This window comes from Vitis riparia, chromosome 2 (genome assembly GCF_004353265.1).
Source record: "Vitis riparia cultivar Riparia Gloire de Montpellier isolate 1030 chromosome 2, EGFV_Vit.rip_1.0, whole genome shotgun sequence".
NCBI lineage: Eukaryota > Viridiplantae > Streptophyta > Magnoliopsida > Vitales > Vitaceae > Vitis > Vitis riparia.
Window position 1 is genome coordinate 17621867 of NC_048432.1, and position 22554 is coordinate 17644420.

The 22554-nt window shown below is 35.7% G+C and overlaps 3 protein-coding genes across 5 annotated transcripts; all 3 read left to right on the forward strand.

Moving 5' to 3' along the window:
- The first annotated feature begins 3673 nt into the window (after positions 1-3673).
- On the forward strand, positions 3674-13835 carry LOC117931905 (serine/threonine-protein kinase BLUS1-like). Of its 3 annotated transcripts, none has more exons than XM_034852981.1 (23): positions 3674-3977; positions 5258-5512; positions 5627-5751; positions 5857-5901; positions 6549-6630; positions 6766-6834; positions 7049-7219; positions 7295-7360; positions 7758-7826; positions 7951-8022; positions 8190-8251; positions 8813-9091; positions 9907-10043; positions 10144-10238; positions 10425-10463; positions 10554-10613; positions 11547-11642; positions 11734-11785; positions 11893-11948; positions 12388-12452; positions 12574-12625; positions 12964-13078; positions 13166-13835. In XM_034852981.1, exons 1-22 carry the CDS (start codon positions 3795-3797, stop codon positions 13027-13029), a joined length of 2196 nt encoding a protein of 731 aa, XP_034708872.1. In that variant the 5' UTR covers positions 3674-3794; the 3' UTR covers positions 13030-13078; positions 13166-13835. The 3 variants fall into 3 exon arrangements, with proteins under 3 accessions (XP_034708872.1, XP_034708878.1, XP_034708882.1); XM_034852987.1 differs by having other exon boundaries at positions 13169-13835; XM_034852991.1 differs by lacking the exon at positions 10425-10463.
- Positions 13836-14654: 819 nt separating this feature from the next.
- LOC117907510 lies at positions 14655-18615 on the forward strand. Its single transcript, XM_034821061.1, has 6 exons — positions 14655-14928; positions 15132-15335; positions 15418-15497; positions 17579-17654; positions 17922-18047; positions 18144-18615. Exons 1-6 carry the CDS (start codon positions 14803-14805, stop codon positions 18288-18290), a joined length of 759 nt encoding a protein of 252 aa, XP_034676952.1. The 5' UTR covers positions 14655-14802; the 3' UTR covers positions 18291-18615.
- Positions 18616-19917: 1302 nt separating this feature from the next.
- LOC117930819 lies at positions 19918-21963 on the forward strand. Its single transcript, XM_034851570.1, has one exon. It carries the CDS (start codon positions 19918-19920, stop codon positions 21961-21963), a length of 2046 nt encoding a protein of 681 aa, XP_034707461.1.
- The last annotated feature ends 591 nt before the right edge of the window (positions 21964-22554 follow it).

The following is a 22554-nucleotide window of genomic DNA, read 5'->3' on the forward strand; positions in this document are numbered from 1 at the left end:
CATTGCATGTTTCCATAAAAGTTGCTCCATGTTGTTTTAAATTCCTCATCCTATCAAGATATTAAAATGTTAGTTGTTAACAACCTATTGACATCGGCATTAATTTAATTTGTTATATATATGGTTTTGCAAATGCAAGAGAAACACGAAATCCACTATTAGATGTTTCATTTATCATCTATAAGATAAGGTCTTTCAACTTATTTGTAGAACAAGTTGATTTGAATAAACTAGAATGTTTTTCATGACATCTTTTATTTTAGGGTAAAATTTAAGGTCCGTTTTGAGATGTATCTTGACATGAATGTGCAGTATAATTTGTTAGTCCTACAATAGCCCAAGCTTGTGGAAAAGGATATTGGCATTGACATTCTTCTTTTAATTATGGCTCGAAGTTCTTTAATCATCCTAACCAATCCTGAACCTTGCTCTTTAAGAGAATATGATTTAACTACAATGATTGATCAGCCAATATTATTCAAAACTTCCTTGTGAAGATTCATGTGAAGATACATACATAGATTTGATGTTATGCTTGTTTTCTTTTTTATTAGATAAATATATATGAGTTGAAGATGGTCTTTGAGAAAAGTGTTGGATCGGGTCAACACTTTGCCCTTACGAGGTTAAAGAAATAATAAATCTTTTAAGTAAAGTTATTTTAAATAAAGTTTCAATGTTTGAAAGGTAAATTTTTACTTTTCTTGGGGCTATGAGATCGATGCTTATCTCAAACTTAACAACTTTAGTAGAAGTAAGTTAGATAAATTTAACTTTTTACTTATTAAATGATTTTTTCCTAAACTCTAGATGGTTTACACCTTTGATTTGATAAAGGTAAAATGGGCCCACAAAGCACGCAAAAAAAATTATACATGGAAGTTTTTCTATAAGAAAAACTAATATAATTAAATTAAAATTTATATTGATTTGAATAAAGATATAGATATGATTCTCGAGTTCTTTTTTATTTCATAATTGTTGATCGAGAGCTTAAAAAAGCTTGATCTCAAATGACTTGACCCTATTTTGGTTCTTAACGTGGTTTAATTGTAAGTTTTAACTTAACTTGAACCTTATCTTAATATGATTTGGACCTTAACCCTTTAATATGACTTTGAACTTAGTGTGATTTGGATCTTAAGTCTTAGTATGGTTTAAGCTTTGGCCTGATTCAAACAATATCGATGGAGAGTTTGAGCAATTTGACTTTTTATAAAAAAGACCTTTTATAGATTTCAATTTTAAAACTTGAAACTCATTGCTTCAAAGATTATGACAATTCAAAAACATTTTGAAAAAGTTGAAGATTCAATGAAGTATCATTTGAAACTTTGAAGAAGTTTTGGGTCTCATTCGAAGGCTTTCCTCTAATTCTTATGTTTTGAATCATATACCGACTCATCCATAAAAAGCTTTAAAATTAGCAATTTGGAAACAATAAATTTGTACAGTTTTTTACATATGTTAAAAATACTATTCTTTAATTAAAATACATATTTAAACATTTTTAGAATACTATATTTGACGATCTTTCCCCTTTAAAACACTATTCTTTAATTAAAAATAATATTTAATAAAATTTAAAAAATTAACCTCATTCCATTTATTTCTTAATAAAACTTAATAATTACTTTTTTTTTAATTATCAAATTTACTATTTTATATATTCTCATAATTATATTTTAATTATCATAACATATGAGTGAAGAGAACTTGTCTTGTCTCATACATTAAAAAAATTTATATGAATAACTTTTAATTAATTATAAATAAATTTAATTAAATAATAAAAGATTAAATCCTATAGGAAGTACAAAATCCTTACAATTTGAGAGTCAAAGTGGAGGACAACCAACCACTCGCATGGTCGGTCCGTGACACATGAAACAAACACATGACAAGTTTATACAGCATTACAATTTGTCACTTTGCCCTAATAGCTAACATATTAACAGCAATAATTGTCGTGGCTCCACTTGCTTTGCTCTTTCCGTACAACCAATATTTTTAGAACCCGACCCAAAAGAGTTAATTATTCACTTAATCACTTAAGGTAAGTAGTAAATTATAAATATATAATTTATAAATTAAAAATATTATTAATATAAAAATAAAAAATATTCCATTTTTTTTAGAGGAAATTCTGTTGGATCAATTGTGAAACGGTCCAATCTGTCAATTAGCTATTTGATATCATTTTAATCCAATATTGGATTAAAAATGTGTAATTCAGATGAAAAGTGTAATGATCTACACCTAATCGTATAAATATTGTCTGATTTGGGTGCAAAAGACAAAAAGACTATCAATCTCTCATGACTTTAAGGCTATGTTTGGTTCCCGAAAAGTACAAAGGAAAGAAAAAAAAATGCTAAGAAAAATGATTTTCTTATGTTTGGTTGTCCTATGAAAAATATCAAAGAAAATCAAATATAATTAAAACTAATTAAAAATTTATATATTTTTAAATTATTTAATCTTTATATTGATGAGTTAAAATAAATAAAATGAGTTTGAAGTAACAAAAAAAATAATTTATCAACTTTTAATCTATTTTTTTATTTTCCTTAACTTTTTCTTTCCTTCTACTTTTCCTTTGTATTTTCTTTTCCTCGCATTTTCCCTCAAATTTTCCGGGAACCAAACATAGCCTAAAAGTCTTATATAATATCTTAATTTTTCCCTTATATCTGATGTGAAATATCACAAACATACAACATCCTTATTATACAAGGTAGTTAGCAGACTTCTCATGAAATGAAACAAATTCCCACATCAAGGTAGAGGATAAACTCTAATACCATTTATAATGATCCGCACCCAATCATATATCTAATCATACTGCTTTGAGGTTAGATGAATATTCTCAACTTTAAAACGCATCTATAGGATTGAGAGAGACTCGTATTAATATAGTGTTAAGACTTTTATCTTCTATCCGATGTAGAATATCACAAAAAGACTACCGATTAAGATTTTGATGGATTTAATTTAAATCTTAAAACATTGTTTAGAATTATGTAAATAATCAAAATTTATTTTATTTTATTTATTATTTATTATTAATTTTACATTTCTTTGTCTATATAAAATTTTATTTTATTCAATAAACTTGTAACCATAAGACACTTGAAATTCAAAAAAGTTCTACAAAATAATTGTATAAGTTTAAAAAATTATTTGAATTAAATTTTTATTAATTTTTTATAGATTTTTAAATCACTTTCTTAATCATGTAACAATTAAAAGTATAACCAAAATAATTTAATATTCAAATACTGTAAGCTTTTAGCCAAATAAAATTATTATGGTTCTTGATTAACAAAATACAACTATGATGCATACAAATATTTCCCAAAAATTAAAAAACAGAAAAGCCTTATTTGTTGAATGAGTCCTAAAAAATATTTAAATTATAATTTAACCCATAATTTGATATTATTGATAATATTTATGAGATTAAAAATATATGAAATAAATTGAGGATTCGATGCCAAAAAAAATCAAGGAAAAGTCCTCAAGTTTACTAAAGCGTGGAAAAGAGAGGTCCCAGCCGTTGCTTACAATAACATAGCCACGTGTCAGTATCTCAATCACCAGAGCAACATTCTGACACGTCAGCAATCACGCCTCCGAGGCTCAAGTACCCAACCCCGGTCCTTCCATCCTCTTTATCGCTTCGAATGGCAGTCAACGGATCGCTCAACCGCTGCTTCTCTGAACGACTCTGAAGGTGTATCTGAACTCGCCGGCGGTTTTCCGATCGCGTTTTGGTGGTTTACGGCCGTGGTATGGGCAGAATGGCCCGGACGGGGACTTCTCACAAAACCTACAGTGCGAATCCTAGCGATTACAAGCTCCTCGAAGAGGTCGGTTACGGCGCGAGCGCGACGGTGTACAGAGCGATCTATCTTCCTTTCAATGAAGTGGTGGCCGTTAAGTGTTTGGATCTCGATCGCTGCAATAGCAATCTGGTGGGTCTGTTTGTTTTTTTTTTTTTTTTTGTTGCTTCCTGTGATTTTGGTGTATTTTGGGGATTCGTGTTTGTTTAGTTGACTGTGTTTTCAGCTGAATCAGTGTGATTTGACATGAGATCTTGTTGTGTGATTTGTAGTGTTGTGGTGTGGTTGGGATCTGTTTTGACTTTTGATCGATTTTATGATTTGGATATGACTGTACAGTTGATTTTGTTTCATTTTTGGAGTTGGAATAGTGAGAATTGAGATCTCAGAGTTCTCTGTTTCGAGTGGTTGGTGAAAGCGTGCGTTTGAATTGCTTAATTTCATTTATTCTTGGCAACGAACCGCTGTGGAGTCCTTGAGTTCCTAAACAAAGAGCTGGTTTGTTAATTAAGTTTGTGTGGGCTGCTATGATTATTGACAGGAGTACTAAGGGTTCGATTTTGATGCGTAGATTGCAAAGGAAGTTCCCGTCCGAGAAACTATGGATAATTGATTTTGGGGAGTAGGATGTGGAATAGCCTTTTGAACTGTGGAATTCTCAATTTGTTTGTTTCAAACATCACAGCTGCTTATTTCTTATCATTTTGTGCTGCAGTCTACTTCCTGCTAGCATTACATGGAAATGTCTAGATGTTAGATCTGTATAATCTCCAAATACATAGGATGCTGGTCAATTTCCTTATTTTGTATTGTCAGGTGGAATGAGGGGTCTATGTAACATAGCATAGCCTACCTGGAATGTTTGTAATATAGCAAGTCTAAACCTGGAGCTTTACCTATCCAAAAAAAGGGGTATTAAACTGGAGCTTTATAGTATAGTATGTTCTGCTGCGAAGCTTTGCTTATTTTGAAATATTCATGTAAAAAGTTGACCGGGGCAGTGTGCTTAGAAAATTCTATTGAATTAGGATGGGCTCATATCTTCTTTTTGGTGAACAAGCCTATTATGGGAATCCTTGACAGCAGGCTTGTCCAACACATATGTTGCAGTCATTTTATGTATTGTCAACATGGTTGCTCCACACTTGTTTCAGTGCCCATGTCGTTTCACATCTTGCAGTGCTTTCAGTTATTTATAGTTTCTAGTTGGTTGCCCTCCTTCATTTTTAGGTTTATAGCAAGCCCATTTGAGTTTCTGAGTACTAGATTTTGCAATTTAAGCTGTGTTGAGTTAGAAATTTTGTAATCAGTTCAGTTGGCAGATGTGTCAATTTATTTGCAGTGGTGACAACCTGTTATAAAAGAAAGAATGATCTTAAGTGATTTACTTGATGGATGCATCTCTCTTGTAGGATGACATACGTAGGGAGGCCCAAACAATGAGTTTGATTGACCATCCAAATGTAATAAAGGCATTCTGTTCATTTGTTGTTGAAAGAAATCTTTGGGTGGTCATGCCATTCATGGCAGAAGGCTCTTGCTTACACCTCATGAAGATAGCATATACGGATGGATTTGAAGAGTCAGCCATTGGTTCTATCCTGAAAGAGACTCTTAAAGCCTTGGAGTACCTCCATCGACATGGACATATCCATCGGGATGTTAAGGTAATTTGAACAATTGGACATTATTCCAGTAGTTAAATAAAATCTTTAATTTTCTTTAATCATCTAGGTGGGGAGGTCGACATGTTTAGTTTGTTTTAACTTTTGTCATTGCAGGCTGGAAATATACTACTTGACAGTAATGGAGTGGTAAAACTTGCCGATTTTGGTGTTTCAGCATGCATGTTTGACAAAGGTGATAGACAACGTTCAAGAAATACTTTTGTAGGAACTCCATGCTGGTGAGATTTTGTCAAATCTTGCCTTATTCCTTTTCTTGTGTGAGGGTGGATGTTTTGCTACTCCTTTTCACATGTCTGGGATTTCAACTTATCTTTGTTTTACAGGATGGCACCCGAGGTTTTGCAACCAGGAAGTGGATATGATTTCAAGTGAGTATCCATATGAAAATTCTAAACCTTTGATCAAGAACTAAGAATTTCCCAGCAAATTTCATTTTATCAATATGAAATCTTAGTGATAAGATTCCTTCCTGCTTTCATATGTTCATCCTCTCCTAGGAGTAGGATATGGGGTTTGAACTTCTGGGTTTGAACTTCTGGGTTTCCCTTTTGAAAGAGGTTGTCCTGCCATCTTTGTATGCCTGCCAACAGATTGGATGTTGATATGAATCCAATCTAATAGTTCAAATTTGGTAAGGGTGGGACTATCCAATAGTCAGGATTCTCTCTCTTCAAATGGCAATAGTTTTTTAGATTTGCTTGTGTCAATATGGTTATCTTTGAAAGTTTATACACTAGTATTTCACTGGACATTTTTGTCTTTGGAATCGTCTCTGTCACAGTTCCTACCCTTGTTTAGGTGTTCTAAGAAGAAATCTCTTGTCAATTAGGTAAATTCAAGTTGCATTTAAGGCTGTAGATCATTTAATTATAATTCTTATTTCTTTGGGTGATGATTTTCACCAGTTGAACAAACAGTCTTGGGGTGGGGTATTACCTACATAGACTTGCTTGCTGATTGCTTTTGTGTATCATTGGATTATAATTTGGTTGCTTAATGCATTGTTCTTTTACAGGGCTGATATTTGGTCATTTGGCATAACAGCTCTGGAGCTGGCTCATGGTCATGCACCCTTTTCAAAATATCCCCCAATGAAGGTATTTATTTCCTCCTAAAGAAACTTAAAAACGAATATTCTTACAGATATAATATAGAATTTGCTCAGGAATGATTTGATGGAAACTGCTGTAGTAAAATTTCTTAACATATTATGCACTCTTTCCTGCCAATAGGTCCTCCTGATGACCATACAGAATGCTCCTCCTGGACTTGACTACGACCGTGATAAGAAGTTCTCTAAGGTATTGTGTTCTTTCTGGATAGGAATTGGTTTGGAGACAACTGGGTGTGATTTTCTCTTATTTTCTAAACTGAATGTAACTTAAATTGGAACATGGAACCACACATTTGCACTGCTACCTGGTTTAAGTCAGTCACAATGGTTCGAGTGTAGTTGCTATGTTGTGTTTTCTTACAGAGCAATGTTCTAATTAGAGGATTTCCAGTTGTGATCAGTCTTTTAAAGAAATGGTTGCAATGTGCTTGGTGAAAGATCAAACAAAAAGGCCAACTGCTGAGAAGTTACTAAAACATTCCTTTTTCAAGCAAGCTAAGCCTCCAGAACTTTCTGTAAAGAAATTATTTGCTGAGTTGCCACCACTTTGGCAGCGTGTGAAAGCCCTTCAGGTTAGCTGCCCTGCATTCAGCTGAGTTTTGCTTTTGCTTCTCCTGGTGCTTAATAGACTCAATTAAATCTTGCAGCTTAAAGATGCTGCACAACTGGCTCTGAAAAAAATGCCTTCAGCAGAACAAGAGGCCATATCACAGGTTCGAGACTGCATATAAATGAACTAGTTGTTCTTGCCCATTCACCCCTCTTAATACAAAGAAGGGCTGCTTATAAATGATTTTTTTTTTTTTTTTTTTAAGAGTTTGCTTTGCTAAACGCCCAGTGCCTTTATAGTAGATATACAACCATGTCAATTTAGACATGATGATGGATGTGTTCCTTGTAGTCATAAAGATTCATATGAGCAGTGGGTTCTCCACTTTTCTTTCTGGAGTTTTTTTTGGAGTCTTGTCATCTGAATGGTCAATTAGTGCTGCTCTTTTGTGTATTTTGCAATAAACAAAAATTAGCTGAATAAATAACAGGAAATTTGTTATATTCAGAGGTACCGAGGCTCACTTTTTTTGGTGGTTATGTTTATCTTCTTCTTGTCAGAGTGAGTACAAGAGAGGTGTCAGTGCCTGGAATTTTGATATCGAGGATTTAAAAGTACAAGCATCATTGGTATGTTAAGTTTTGTTACTTATCATCTGTCAATTCATATTAAGATAGTGATCCTTTTGAGTATTTTTCTTGTTGACTTCTATTAATCAGTGAATCTGAAATGATGTCTTTTACCTTCTTGAAGGTACAAGATGATGATGAAATACAAGAAATGAGGGAAGAAGATGAAAGCATGAAATCATTTGTTATTGATAAGGTGATCAAAATTCTGAAACCTCTATGAGCATTTATGCGGTTTTTAAGCTCAGTTCAATATGCCAGATTAAATGATGTTTTCTTGAGATTTTGCTATCTCTTGTTCTTCATTTGAAATTTTGCATGCTAAAGTGCATCAGCTCATAGACTACTTGTTTGCCATGCCAGGATTCATCTGATTCCAGATCTAGTTTGGGAAAATCAATCTCCACTAATGACAATTTTTTCAGGTAAATCCTCTAGAATCTGTGGTTATACGATTTCCTGGATAATCCTATCATCTGTGCTCCATTTGAATATGTTCAGTCTTTGAGATCAGAACTTGTTTGTTTGAAGTGCATAGTGAAGACTATATTACCAATAAATCAGAGAGTTTCATTTTGTTATCTTGTTATCAGGCACAATCATTTGAAATTTGATACCCATAATTCACAGTTAAACTCTTCAATGGTAGTAACTGCATCTTTTTATTTGCAGTTTCAGTATAAAAATCTTTTGATGAATGACAGGCATGATCTGGTTTGTATCAGAGCTAAGTAATCCCTTGGTCTGAGCCAAGGATGCAGTGTTGCTTAATTTCTTTCAAAATATTGCTATATTTCTCTGTTAGTGAGGTCCTTCTAAGTTAATAACTTGGAATTGTGGTAATGTGTGAAATATTGGAATTCATGTGCTTGTTGTAGGAATGATGAGTAGGGAAAAATCTTATTTCTAGTCTGTTAATGTGAGTATTTGAACCTTTTCAATTCTATTCTGAGTAGATCTTTTTAGTTAACGTAATGTTATTGCAGAGGACGAATAACTGGTGATGAATTAGCACAGGCAGAGTGCTTGAGCAAAAAGGGAAAGAGTTTGAGAAGTGATTCACTCGAGTCTAGCAATCAAGAGAAAATTGGTCAGGAAAAAGATATATCAAGTGCTGAGATGATGCCATCAACCTCAGAGAAGGACATGGTCAATGCCAAGACTAAAACTCAGATGGTGAAAGGTCGCCAGACACAGAGTGGACCACTGATGCCTGGTGTTGTGCTTAGTCATTCCTTGTCAGACAGGGGGCGCTCCTTTGAAAGGTTCATAATGGTTCATCATTTCCTTAATTTGCCTATATTATGCCATAGGTTACAATTATGACAAAATCTTCTAGCAAGTCAATAAAAATAAAGTGGTGGTTATATTTGCACTTTTTTCAATTTTGTCTTGTGCTAGATTGCTCCGATATCAAATCTTGGCAGTATGTGTTGGATAATTGTTTTTATATAACAATCTAAACATGATACGGTAATACAGTACAAGGAGTTGTGGGAAAAGGATTATTTCTTCCTGAAACAATCCCTTGGTCCCTCATTCTAAAAATAGAAAAAGATCCTTTTCTCTTATTTGAAAGGGCTTGTTTTCTAGTTTCATTATCCATTGCGGCAGTTTAAAAAAGTTCATGTATTTCACATTTGCTTTTGGCTCCCAACCTATTAGCTTCAAGCTAATATGACTTTCTACCACATTTGGTGCATTAAGTAACCTATGGCGAAGACAGGTGGTAAGAGATGAAACCAGAGTGACAGTTTAGATATTTTTTAGGTGTTTGAATTTGCCATCTTTTCTTAAGCATACAAGTCAGAGTGGAGGTCCAGTCTCTTCTTTACCTCTCTGTTAGGGTGAGACAATGTTGATAGGTTTTATTTTTTGCTTTCTCCCCCTTAATAATCCATCGTGGTACATGATGTGAGAATTACCGCCTACTTTTGTGCGACACACACACACACATATATGTGTATATATATATATATATATATATATATATATATATAGATATATAGATATTGCAAGGGATTTTTATCACTTTATGCTTCAGAATTCAAGTTAAAGTTGGTGCCTTATTAATTATCAGGTCCGAGAATGAAATTCAACCAATTACTGAGAAAGCTAACCGTGAAGTACGGCGAGCACCAAGCTTTAGTGGTCCATTGATGCTTCCGACTCGAGCTTCAGCAAACAGTTTATCTGCTCCAATAAAATCTTCAGCGGGTAACCAATTCTTTAAATTTGCATTTAGTATAGCAACAACTGAATTAGTACTGTCATTGGTTGGTAAATCTTATTACATTGAATATTTCTCCTCTAATAGGATACAGAGATTCTTTGGAGGAGAAGTCAAAGGCCAATCTGGTGCAAATAAAAGGACGGTTCTCAGTAACATCTGAGAACGTAGATCTTGTAAAGGTACATTTCTATTCTTGCGATGCTTTTATCATATTAACTTCTAGACAACCCAAGTCAACTCATCCTTAATCTAACCTCTTGGGTTGGGTACATGGATTCTTCATCACCATTCCACTCTATTTAAAACCATATACTCTGTTAAATCCAATTAAATGACTGCCACTAACTTAAAAATATGTATCTTAGGATATTCCATTATGTGCAGTTGCACGCCGATCCTCTCAGGTAAGTGGGCAACATTTGCAATAATTTCCTTGAAATATCTGCATTTTGCTTTCCACTTATTGCACAATGTTCTATTCATGTGATTTTCAGGGATCACCACTCAGGAAGTCTGCTAGTGTTGGTGATTGGATGTTTGATTCTAAACCAATGGTTTGTCAACTGGCCTTTTGAATTTCCTTGCGTTTTTTTTTTTGTAGGTAAATAAAAATTAAAAAGTGCCTAAAGGGGGCATAACCCAGGTATCTGACAACTGAAAGAAATAATTCATATAAAATAATGTTCAGTTGCAATTCTGTCTGCCCTAGACCATCAAAGATTCTCCTATTTTGTTTGTAAGAACATTATGGACCTAAATCTTATAAAACTTTTGGGAAAATTGGTCTCATTTGGTGGGAGGTTATGTGTTCAAGTCTCACCACATAATATTTATTTCCTCAATTTTTTTATCATAAGCCCAAAAGAGGCTGATTGTGGTTGCCTATGGGCCTGTGGGTTCTCTAGGCCTGTGGAGAGGGTGTTAAAGAGCATGATATATGACCAAATCCTACAAACTTAAGCTTTTAGGAAAATTGGTTGTCTAATATGTTTTACTCCATAAACTAGCCTTTTGAATATCTTTATAATTTAATCTAATTAGAATACAAATTTTGTCATCACCACATTCATCTTCTTAGTATTTATGAGCTCTCAAGGATGCACAAAAAAGAAGCTGAAGTAAGCAAAAATATTTTGGAGAAGAAGCAAAGAAAATGCATGATGCTTGTGGGTCTTGCATGTTGTGTGCACACATGCTTATGAGTGCATATATTTGCATGCACAAAGTCACTTGCTTGAGACTTTTCAATGTAGTGGCTGTAGCTTCTAATTGCTTATAATTGATAAAATTGGATAAGTAATACTCCAGAACAATTTTATGATTGTTTCACATCCTGAATGTTTCTATGTGAATATCTTACTTGCGGCAAAATATGTATATTGGCCATATCACAGTTGTAAATAGAAGATTTTCTATCCCTTATTTATCATTTCTCTAATCACCATAGTATTATAGAATCTTATTGATGCTAAACACTGGTTTTTCAGCTCACTACACCAAAGGACTTTAGCAACAGTAATGTACCTGCATCACTTCTCATGCCTCACCTTCAGAATCTTTTTCAGCAGACCTCACTTCAACAGGTAAGGCATAATTGATTTCCACACTATGTTTTCTTCCATAAGCTCAGGTTTTTAAACTTGCTCTTACTGGAAATAGATTTTCTGATACCAGGATCTCATTACGAATTTGTTGAATAGCTTGCAATCATCTGAGATGGTAGATGGTGAGTGGACCATCCATCACTTCTAGGATATCTAGTCTAATTGTGTTGAACTATTAGTGAAAGTGATGTTGAAAAAGTTCGACTGAAGTAATCCATTGTTGTTTCAGCTTCTCAAAATGGCAAATTGCCCCCGTTACCTCGTGGTTCAGAAAACAATGGAAATGTAAGTATGTTTTACGTAATCTGGCTTTTAACTAGTTTTCTTTATTGGCAATTTGTTCCTGTTTAAAATGAGTCTTTGTCATGAGGTGCATCTGTGTATATTTGGTATGCAATTATTAATCATTTTAAAGTGTGTGGTGTGTTATGGTGGGGTGTGGACTTCCAGTGTTTTCCATTTTTTTGTCTTTTTCATAAAGAGGGGAAAAAACACCAGAGAAAAGTCATCTCTAAATTGATTATGCATCTGTCTTTAAAATAGTAACTTGATGGTTTATGACTTCTTTGTTGATATGGTCTGTTGTCTTTAAATTAGAACTCTTAATAATTCTTTGACCATTTCTATGCTTGTTTCTCTCTCTATTCGATTGGACTGAAGGCACCATGATTAATTATCAACCAGAAACTCTTTCCATCTTTGCCCTAATCTGCTAACTTGACAGGTAGATCCAGGGGCTTCTGAAAGGGAGCGTTTGCTTCTCTTGAAAGTCTCTGAGCTTCAGGCTAGGTTGGTCATCTTAACCTTATATCGAATAGCCATGTTAAATGTTCTTCATTTTTGTGCATTTGAAATTTATCAGATACTTCTGCCAATCCCTTATCTCTCTCTTATTTGCTTCAATTTGCAGGATGATTAATTTAAATGACGAACTAACAGCAGAGAAGTTTAAATACATGCAAGTAAGTTCGGTAGATGGTTTATTGCTTAATTTGCTCACTTTTTATTTCTTTGATGAGTCCAATGTGATGATTTTCAAAAGGAGAAATATTCAGAGATGAGATAATTTGACTAGTGGGCGGTAGAACAAACTGTTAATGGATTGACCACTCACCTAGGATTTCTGGTAGACAGAAAACGGTGCAACCTTGCTCCCTGGACATGCTGCAGATACCTATCCCTTCATCCTCCAATTGGGGGGAGAAGGGACTGTTTACCAGATGGGAGTTTTCCCAATGTCAGTATCAAGGCATTCCTTTGTTAAATCCTCACACTGATGATCTGATTACTTCTTCCTCAGCTGCAGCAGCAGCTAAATGCTGTGTCAGGTCAGGAAGATGGGGACAAACGAGAAGGAGATGCCTGAAAACACTAAATTCTCAGTATCTGTAAATTTCACCACCGTGTACATTCAGGTAAAGAATTGTTAACTCTGCAGATTTCTTTTTCCTTTTCACCACTCCCCGAATCACTCTTATCCATCTATATCTGGGTGGTGACAGTAGAAAAGAAGCCGAGGCTAGCAATCCATAATCACGCATGTCAACTGCTTGAATAAGTCTTTTTATGGAAGATTCTAGCCCCCAGTTGCCAAATTCGTAAAATAATCAGCTTGTTGGGATGTCATTCCTTATCATTTATTCGCACAAAGAGAAATGACAAGCTGACAACCTCCCTGTGCAGTGTCAAGTTATACCCCAGTTTTAACAGTTGAATTTCTTCAACCAGTGGCTCTTGAGTCTTGACGCAGAAGAAAGTCACAGGGGTATTGGTTTGTATCCTATAAATCGCATATTTGTAATGTTAAACTTTGCACATAACGTTAAAACAATTATTTTGTTAGCGTTGGGTTAGGACTTGGTAACTTATCTCTCTATTCAGAAACTCTCTACAACCCCATCATCTTCTTGGACCAAGAGTCACAGCAATGAGAGAGAGCTCTAGGGGATTTAAACCCAAAATTCAATAAGCCAAATCCAATAAAATCCGAGGCCAGCCTCTTCTGTAGTGTGTTGAAATTTATTTGATTACAATAGGCTACTCGTTATGATGGCTGTTGGTGTAGTTGATAATTTGGTGATGTTGCGTTTTGTCATTGTAACCTTTTCTTCCACATGTTTGACATCAAACAAAATTTGAGTTTGGATCAACAATGCAATATGAAATTTGATATTTTTCTTTTAATGTTTACATTAGAGAGTAATATTATATTTTTCTTTCTCAAAAAAAAAAAAAGAAAAAAAGAAAAAAAATATGTTAGCACTGATATTTGGAAAATAGAAACAAAAAAAAATTGGTGTTTTAAAAAAAAAATTAAGTGCTTTTAAATATTTTTTTAAATTGTTTTAAAAAATAATTATATAAATACTGAGAATTATTAGAAATAAAGTTTAAAATATATAAATTAAAAATTATTTTAGATTTTTAAATAAATTTTTGTTATACCGAACATTATAAAACGGTTTTCACAATGGATATACAAATAAACGGTTTTTTTTTTTTTTTCTGTTACATTTTCTGATTAGATGCAACTTCATCCTGACGTTTTTTTTATTGGTGAGTATTGTAGGAAAAATAATTAAAGAATTAATTGGTTAGGAAGAATAAAATTCTTATATTTTTTTATTTTATTTTTATTTTTATATTTTTTTTTGTTTGAAGAGTAATTTATTTTTAATATAAATTTTAAGTATTTATAATATATTTTTAAATAAAAGAAGATTATTTTTATAAAAAAATAAAAACATTTTTATTAGAACAAAGACGACAAAAAGGGGGGAGGGGAGATTTAATTTTCTGAGTTTCATAATATACCCTGGCTCATTTTTATTTCTTAAATAATTGACAACGTGTCAAAATTTCATTATTTCTTAAATAATTGACAACGTGTCAAAATTTCATTGATCAAGTAATTAAAAGTACACCGTTTGGGTAATTGGGTGGAGCCACTTCCACGAGGGGCACAAGTAAAGTGGGCCCAGAAGCTGACGTGGTGGACTTGGAGCATCCAGAGACCCCTTGCCTGGGCACGACACCATTCCCAAAATGTGAGAAACTCGAGACTCACTGTAGCCGAACCTCCACTCGATCACACGATTCACACCCAGCACATGTTAGTCCTCAACCCTTCCTTCGAGCCATGGCGTTTTCTCTTCTTCTATCATCGGCGTTCTCTTGTCCTCCTTTCCTCTCGTTGAAGCCTCATCTTTTACGACCTCCTGGCTTCGCTTCTTCATTCCCGAATCTTCGAAAAAGTTTCCACCAGGTAAAATCCCTAAACTCTGTTTGGTTCCCGATAAAGCATCGGAAAAATTCTACAACTGTTTGGCTCAGTTGATCCGATGGCAGTTTTAATGGAAAAAAAAAAGCTTAAGCTTTCTTTTTTTCCTTTTTCTTTTTATTTTTCCCGGAATTATTAGCAACCAATTGGAGCAGTACTGAAACCCTTGTGTTCTCGTTTTGTTACAGAGAAGGATTAGAAAGGGGGCGTGCAGGGCGGAGTTGTCGCAGGACGCACCTTTCGCGATTGCGATCGGCGCTTGTATGCTCAATTCTCTAGTGTTTCCAATCACTTCTGGTGCGGATGATGATGGCGACTCTGTAATTGATTCTACTGATGCGCGGTTCGCGGTGATGGGGATCATAAGTTTCATACCTTACTTCAATTGGCTGGTGAGCTGTTTAAGTATTTGTTTGATAATTGAGACTGCTTTTGCGAGTTCTGGTCTCTGATGTGTTCTTTTTTTCTTGATAGAGTTGGGTGTTCGCCTGGATGGATACTGGGAAAAGGCGCTACATTATTTATTCGATCGTGTACTTGGCTCCCTATCTCAGGTTTAGTTCAACTTCTCATAACTTTGATTTTGAACTCTTGAAGACGGTTATCTCACTTAGATTCAAAAGCATCTTTTAAGTATCTGGAATCAAATACGGAGCATTGGTTCATGGTGAAGTCAAGTTTAGAGTTTAAACTTTGAATGAATAGAAACTTGTGCTCACCTTTGATCTGCACTACATTGGGAGGTTAAGTAGAAATGCATTTGCTTTATTATTTTGCTCATTTTCGCGCTAGCAAGTAAGTAGTGTGACTTCACAATGCTGGAATGAGCTGTTGATACTATAAGAAAAAACTAGGTTTCAAAATGAGCCTTTAGAATATATGGTACTTGAGACACTTCTTTTGGTTGTCAGTTTTACTCCTCCTTGGGAAAGGCTTATGCCCTCTGAATCAGTTCTTTTTGGGTCTGATCTCATATTGTCATATTTGGTCTTATATGATACAAATCATTGGGTTTCTGTATTTGCCTCCTGAAGGCTGGAGGCATTGGCTGTCAAAATTGGGTGAGTGGACTTTAATGATATGTGGTTGGCTTGTCTTTGACATTCAATATTGGGATGTATTCTCACAATCTGCTCAATGATCCACTTTCAAATGCCAGTGCTTGGCTCTTCTTTGGAGATGAAAATGTGATTAGATGCTTTGCAGGACTTGCTTAAAGGCCATGTGGTACTCTGCCTAGCTGGTTATTTGAGTCTATTTTAGAACTTATTTTGTTTTTTCCCTCTCTATTGCTGCTGTAGGATGAGGTACTCTTGAGCTTCTAGTTATTGTCTTTTTTTCCCTTACTATTTGCTGCTATAAAATCAGGTATTTTTGAGCTCCTAGTTTTGTCTTTTGTCTGATGCTGCAGCCAAAGAGGGTTGGGTGATTGATGGGCTAGCTCTCTATGTCAACTTCCATCATCCTTCTGTGTTCCATCTAGATCTTTTGATTTGGAGCCAAAATGGCCTTTTTTTGGGCCAAATAATATCGAGTGTGAGTATTCTTTTAAACTTATATTCATTCTAGTCCCTTTATGTCCATGTGGATAACATGATGTTTATTATTATTATTATTATTTCAAAAGAAACCACATTTTGAAAATGTAGTTTCATAATTTGCACTGAAACCGCATTTTGAACATGTCGTTTCAACATAATTGAAAAAAAATAAAATAAAATCACATGACTCCGAGGCAACAAAAGGGCTATTTTGGATATAAGTTTGAGAGACTGCTTAAAGATGATATTTGTTTTTCCATGAGGGCTAATTTAGCCTCAAACTCATATCTTTTTCTCTGTGTCAATGGTTTGGGTTCCTTGGATGCTGCATAGGAACGTCACAGGGACCTTGGATACACATTTTTCTTGTCATTGATTCATTAGGAGGTTTTTTTGGTGTTGTTGATATTATGGCCTCTGCATGGTATCACCGCCTGAAGGATCAAACAATTAACAGGCTTGCCTGCTAACCAAGATGCTGAAATGTATTTAACATCTTACAGGTTTTCAGTGTCATGGTCAAACTATCATCTTTGTTCCTGACCACCTTTGTTTCTTCTCTGTGGTGGAGGAATGCCATCAGGGTCATAAAATTTTAAATTCCATTCCAGCTATTAGCTAGTCTTCTTTTGGCATTTTATGATCAAGAAGATTTTCAAACAGTTCAAGTTCACGTTCTTGGATTATGTTGAAGCAAATGAAGCAAATTTATGTAAAACATTTAACATCCTAGTGAAGCTGTCATAGCCTGTAAAAATCATTTACTCTTCTCCCCTTTAATTTTGGAACTTAAACATATGGGGTAAGGCACTGGACCGGTCTTGGGAATAGGGAAACAGTTATGCACCTCATGATGATTCTGTGGCAGATATAGGAAACTTCCCCTCTTTGTTGCTTGTCCAAATCGAAGCTATCCAAGTAGTTTATTCTTTCTCAAATTATCAGTGTGAAGTTTTATTATTATTTTTGTTTGGGAACTCTTCAGAGTTCTGATTATTGATATTTAGTGCATGTTTTAGTAGCATTTTAGGTGAATGTGTCACCAGGATCATAATGTATGATGTTAAATTCAAAATTTTCCTGTGATTTAATAGGTCAAATTTGTCACTACTGCCTGAGGACAGCTGGCTGCCCATTGCAAGCATTGTTTTCTGCATCATTCACATTCAGGTACAAGTTTTCCCAGTCTTCCTTACCACCAACCTCTGCTTGTAAAATATGTTAGGATGTATCACAGTTCAGGGCTCAGATCTCCTCCTAAGTTCTCTTCTCTAAATTATTCAATGCATGAAGTTTGAACCGTGAACCTAAAATTTAAAGGATATATAATACCAGTGTTAAGCAAAGGAAGAAAATATTTAGTTCAATGAATGATCACTTGATGAGTGTGGTATGTACATGGCATATTTTTTTTAACAAACAATTTTCTGTTGGCAGCTGGAAGCAAGCATCAGAAATGGAGATATTCAGGGCTTTCAACTATTTAGTGGGGTTGAGAAACATCTTTCATCGATAACTGGAAAGAAGAATACTTTGAAGGATCATCAAGGAACCACTAAGGAGGTACTAACCACCTAGAAAGCCGACGTTGAACTTATCATATGCTGTATAAACTTGCTATCCATGTCTGATCAACACTCTCAACTTTTCTATGTCAAGGGGAAAAGGAAAGAACACACAGGCCTGCCTTCGGCTGAAGAACAATCGAGAAATGAGATCCGGCAGTGGGGTGTTCCTAGAAAACCCTCACAAGAGCCTGAACACTTGAATGAAGATGAGGGTGAAGATGACAGAAGGCAATGGTAGAAAGTCAAGAATCGCATTAGGGGACTGTATTGTAATATTTGGCTATTAGCCCGTTCTCTCTTTCCAAAACATGAACGCCATTGACAAGAACTCTCAGGCACACAACAGCAGCAACCATACCGGAAAAGCAAGCTTACCTGAGAGCAAAGGAAGTCATTATAATGTTACTGCCGGTCAGTTCAGGCAGCTCATTTTTACTGGAAAGCCCGTAAGGGGTGGGATTAATGTGTTATTACTTATTACTGCCTCCTGTGTTGAAATGGCTAAATCTTTGGATACCCATATGCTGATTTGTCGTCTTTAGAATGAACATGACACAACCTGATCCTGGCGGCTCATGTCATTTGTTGGCAAAATTAGTGGTGGATTGCTCTTTACAGATCCTGGGAATTTTTAAAAAATGAATTGTAAAATATGATAGTTCAAAAACTATTTTTAAATCTTCATAAGATAATTTTTAATTTTAATTTTTTTTTTTCACTTATCATAGATTTGAAAATATGTTTTAAACTGTCATATTTTAAAAAATATTTTTTCAAAATTGTTGTACATTTTTTAAAATCCCAACTTCTAAGTTCTAACCAACCGGATTCAGATCTGATTATAATGTTCTACCAGCATCTAAAACCCAAAATCACACTGTTTGCTGAGAGAACTTTACAGTTGTACCCACCTATTTTTCAGCCTGAACTTTGTCCAAATATGCTCTTACTGTGTCCCAATTCATCTTTTGGAATTTTGATGCCGTAAAACAATTGAGTACTAACACTTTAATCATCACCTGAGAGAAAGAGCGTTTAAGCAATAAATACATCTCTTTCCCAAGTTCAAACCCTTAATGGCAGCATAATCAATACACCCATGTGTGCTGATTAACCGAAAATCTAGACAAAATATTATACCTCTAAACAACTATCATACCATAATGATCCTCATGGGACCCCCTCAAAAATTCACCCTCCAAGGGCTAATAAGAATTAACTGGAGAAACACCATGTGCAAACTGCTACCGAGAATTATCTCCATCAACACCCATTGGTGGTAGATGAACCAAAAATTTTAAATCTTAGGATTGAATAAGTCTATACTACCATCACCCATTTCCTTTTTTTAATTTTGTATTGAAATGGAAAAAAAGTGGAAGATGCCAGATAGAAGCTATTATGACCACCCACCAACAAAGATGGCATATAGCTTTGTTTCAGGTCCAAGGGACAAGGAAAATGCATCACAATGAGCTCATACCAAGACTTACCACTGACCAACCATCCCTTTGATAATGGTCTATTTTTTGTTTGTTTTCAATGAGCCTCCTCCTTTTGGGATTTACACTACTCACTACACTTGATTAACAACCCCACCATGATAACCATCATGCTTTTTATCAAGTCTTTCTCTAATCAAAAGCTGCTTAACCACTTTTACTGCTTTGCATTGAAATGCAATGGAATGCGCTTCTACCATTATAACCACCACTTTTTGTCCCATACACCATTCCATCCTTTATTAAGGCCTCCCAGGTTGAGAGGGTGTATGCTCTTTCTTCTGAAGTTTTCACCTCCACACTTCTGGTCGTTACTGGCAGTGGCTGAGCAAGGAATGGAATAGATCTCTGTGATCTGGCGACATGGCAGCTACGTTTCCTGCTCACGAAGATGACTTGTTCTCGAGAAATCTGCAGAAAAGGTACAATGGACTTGTGATGGTTAGGAAAAGGGCCATCAGAGGGAAGGGAGCTTGGTACTGGTATCATTTGGAGCCTATTCTCTTCCAGAACCAAGATACAGGCACTGCTAAAGCTGTCAAACTCCGGTGTGGTCTCTGCAGTGCCCTTTTCTCTGCTTCTAATCCTTCTAGAACTGCAACGGAGCATCTCAGACGAGGGAGCTGCCCAAACTTCCGACACCCTGAAGTCAACTACAATGGCATCGGACCCAAGTCCACAAAACACAACCTGCTTGCCTTACCTCCACCGCTTGCTCCCCTGGCCATGGTCCCTGCTTTCTGTTCCTCTGAGCCAGTCTTCCCTAGCCAGCCTGATAAACCACAACTAACCCAGTCCCAAGTAGATACCGCTTTTGATTTGCTCTCAGAGTGGTTCTATGAGTCCTGTGGCCATGTTTCATTCTCTACCCTAGATCACCCAAAGTTCAAAGCTTTCCTCAATCACCTTGGCCTCCCTTGTGTCAACAGAAGTTACATCACTGGTGCAAAACTTGACGCAAAGTATGAAGAAATTATGGTTCAGACTAAGAGCAAACTCCAAGATGCCATGTTTTTCCAGTTATCAACTGATGGCTGGGGAAAGGGAAAGAAGAGGAACAATTCTGATTTCCCAGATGATTTTGCCAGCATCAGTTTGAACCTTCCCAATGGCAGCACTCTCTTTCACAAGGTTTTATTCCTCAATACAAGCAGCCCAAGTTCAGACTACATCAAAGACATACTATGGTCAACAATCATTGAAACTTCTGGATATGATGTTTTCAGGTGTGCGGGAATTGTCGCTGATGTTGGTAACATCAACAACATAGTTCTTCAGGAACTAGAGACACGCCACCACTGGATGGTGATCATCACGTGTCAGTCAACGGCACTCCACAAGCTTCTCCGAGATTTCTCCAAAGGCCTACCTCTCTTCACCACCACTGGCTCCATTTGTCTCAAAATCATTCAGAAGTTTGAATCTCACCACTATAATGGTCTCAACATCTGCCTGACCCGGCGGCCATATGGTTCCCTTGATCAGGCATCTGCAACAATTTCAGCTGTTGAGAATGTTGCTCGATTATTTCACAAATTTGGGCACAGCTTTACAGAAAAAGTGATCCCCGTTGACCCATCAGATAGGGCACTTTCTGATGTGGTTCAAGAATCGAAGTTCTGGAAAGATTTAGATTGTTTTGCTAATCTAATCAGCATAATCAGAGATTTACTGCAGGAGATCAAAGAAGACAGGCTGTGTTTAGGCCAGTGCCTACCCCTATGGAAAGAACTAAAGAGCAGAATCACAGGCTGGTGCAGCAGGTTCGAGATGGATGAAAAACCAGTTATGGAGCTGGTGAACAGAAGGTTTGCAAAAAACTACCATGCAGCTTGGGCAGCAAGTTATGTTCTGGACCCCCTGTTTCTTGTTGAAGATAGCTGTGGGAGGTATCTTCCACCCTTTAAGTTCCTTACTCCTGAGCAAGAGAAAGATGTGGTGAAAACAATAACGAGATTGACACGGGATGAAGAGGCACACATTGCATTGATGGAGCTGATGAAATGGAGGACTGAAGGACTAGATCCTGTTTATGCTCGAGCAGTTCAGGCAAAGGAGAGAGACCCAATCAGTGGAAAGATGAGAGTAGTGAATCCACGAGGCAATAGACTAATATGGGAGACTTATCTCAGTGAATTCAAGGTGTTGAGACGAGTAGCAGCAAGGTTGGTTTTTCTCCAAGCAACCGCAACCAAACTCAACTGGAACCAATCATTTTTAAGTCTGGTCTGTTCAAAGAGGCAGTCCAATGAAACCATTGAAAGAGCTCAGAAGGTACTATTTGTGTCTTTGCATCAGAGGTTTGAGAGAGATGACTTTTCAGATGAAGAAGAGAAGGATTCAGAATTGTCTAGTTGTGAAAATGGCATGAGTTTAGACCAATGTTTGGTACGTAGACCTGTTGATTAAAGCCATTATTTCTATAATGGAGTACCTTTCAGGATTTACATTCATGTGTGGTTTGTTCTTTGTATGCATTTCTTTTCCCTGAGGTATCTTCCAGACTTTCTAGTAAAAGATCATGGAATATATTCACCAAGAAAAACACTTCCTAGGACGCTATGAATGGGGTTTAATGGAATCTAAAGTATCTGCTAAGCCACCAGACTCCTTCAAGTCCAGTAAACCAAAGACAAAAGTTCATTCAGATGTTCCTTGGAACTCTAGGATAAGGGAATTTGGTATTGATGCAGATGGTTGCCTTCACATGGATGATTAATAAGTTCTCCTTCTCTTGTTCCAGAGAGGACGCTTCAGACAATGACTCAGAAATCTTTTCACAAAAGTAGATAGTACTTTATGAGCACATGCTCAGCATCAATCTGCACTAACATTACATCAATAATGTGGAAATTTGTAACTTGAGCAGGTTGCACTATGTCCAATTTGAACTCCTATGGACAAATGTGGGCTGGACTTCTAAGATCCAGGATTCACATGTGTTGAAAATTTTGATGAGAATGTGTTTTACGCTAGTTTCTTGAATAGCATGACATTAAT

Coding starts and splice junctions, on each gene's coding strand:
- LOC117931905 (XM_034852981.1), top strand. CDS start 3,795: ATGGGCAGAATGGCCCGGACGGGGACTTCTCACAAAACCTACAGTGCG. Junction 3,978..5,257: donor ATCGCTGCAATAGCAATCTG/GTGGGTCTGTTT, acceptor TCTCTCTTGTAG/GATGACATACGTAGGGAGGC. Junction 11,786..11,892: donor ATCATCTGAGATGGTAGATG/GTGAGTGGACCA, acceptor TTGTTGTTTCAG/CTTCTCAAAATGGCAAATTG.
- LOC117907510 (XM_034821061.1), top strand. CDS start 14,803: ATGGCGTTTTCTCTTCTTCTATCATCGGCGTTCTCTTGTCCTCCTTTC. Junction 15,498..17,578: donor TACTTGGCTCCCTATCTCAG/GTTTAGTTCAAC, acceptor GTGATTTAATAG/GTCAAATTTGTCACTACTGC. Junction 17,655..17,921: donor TCTGCATCATTCACATTCAG/GTACAAGTTTTC, acceptor TTCTGTTGGCAG/CTGGAAGCAAGCATCAGAAA.
- LOC117930819 (XM_034851570.1), top strand. CDS start 19,918: ATGGCAGCTACGTTTCCTGCTCACGAAGATGACTTGTTCTCGAGAAAT.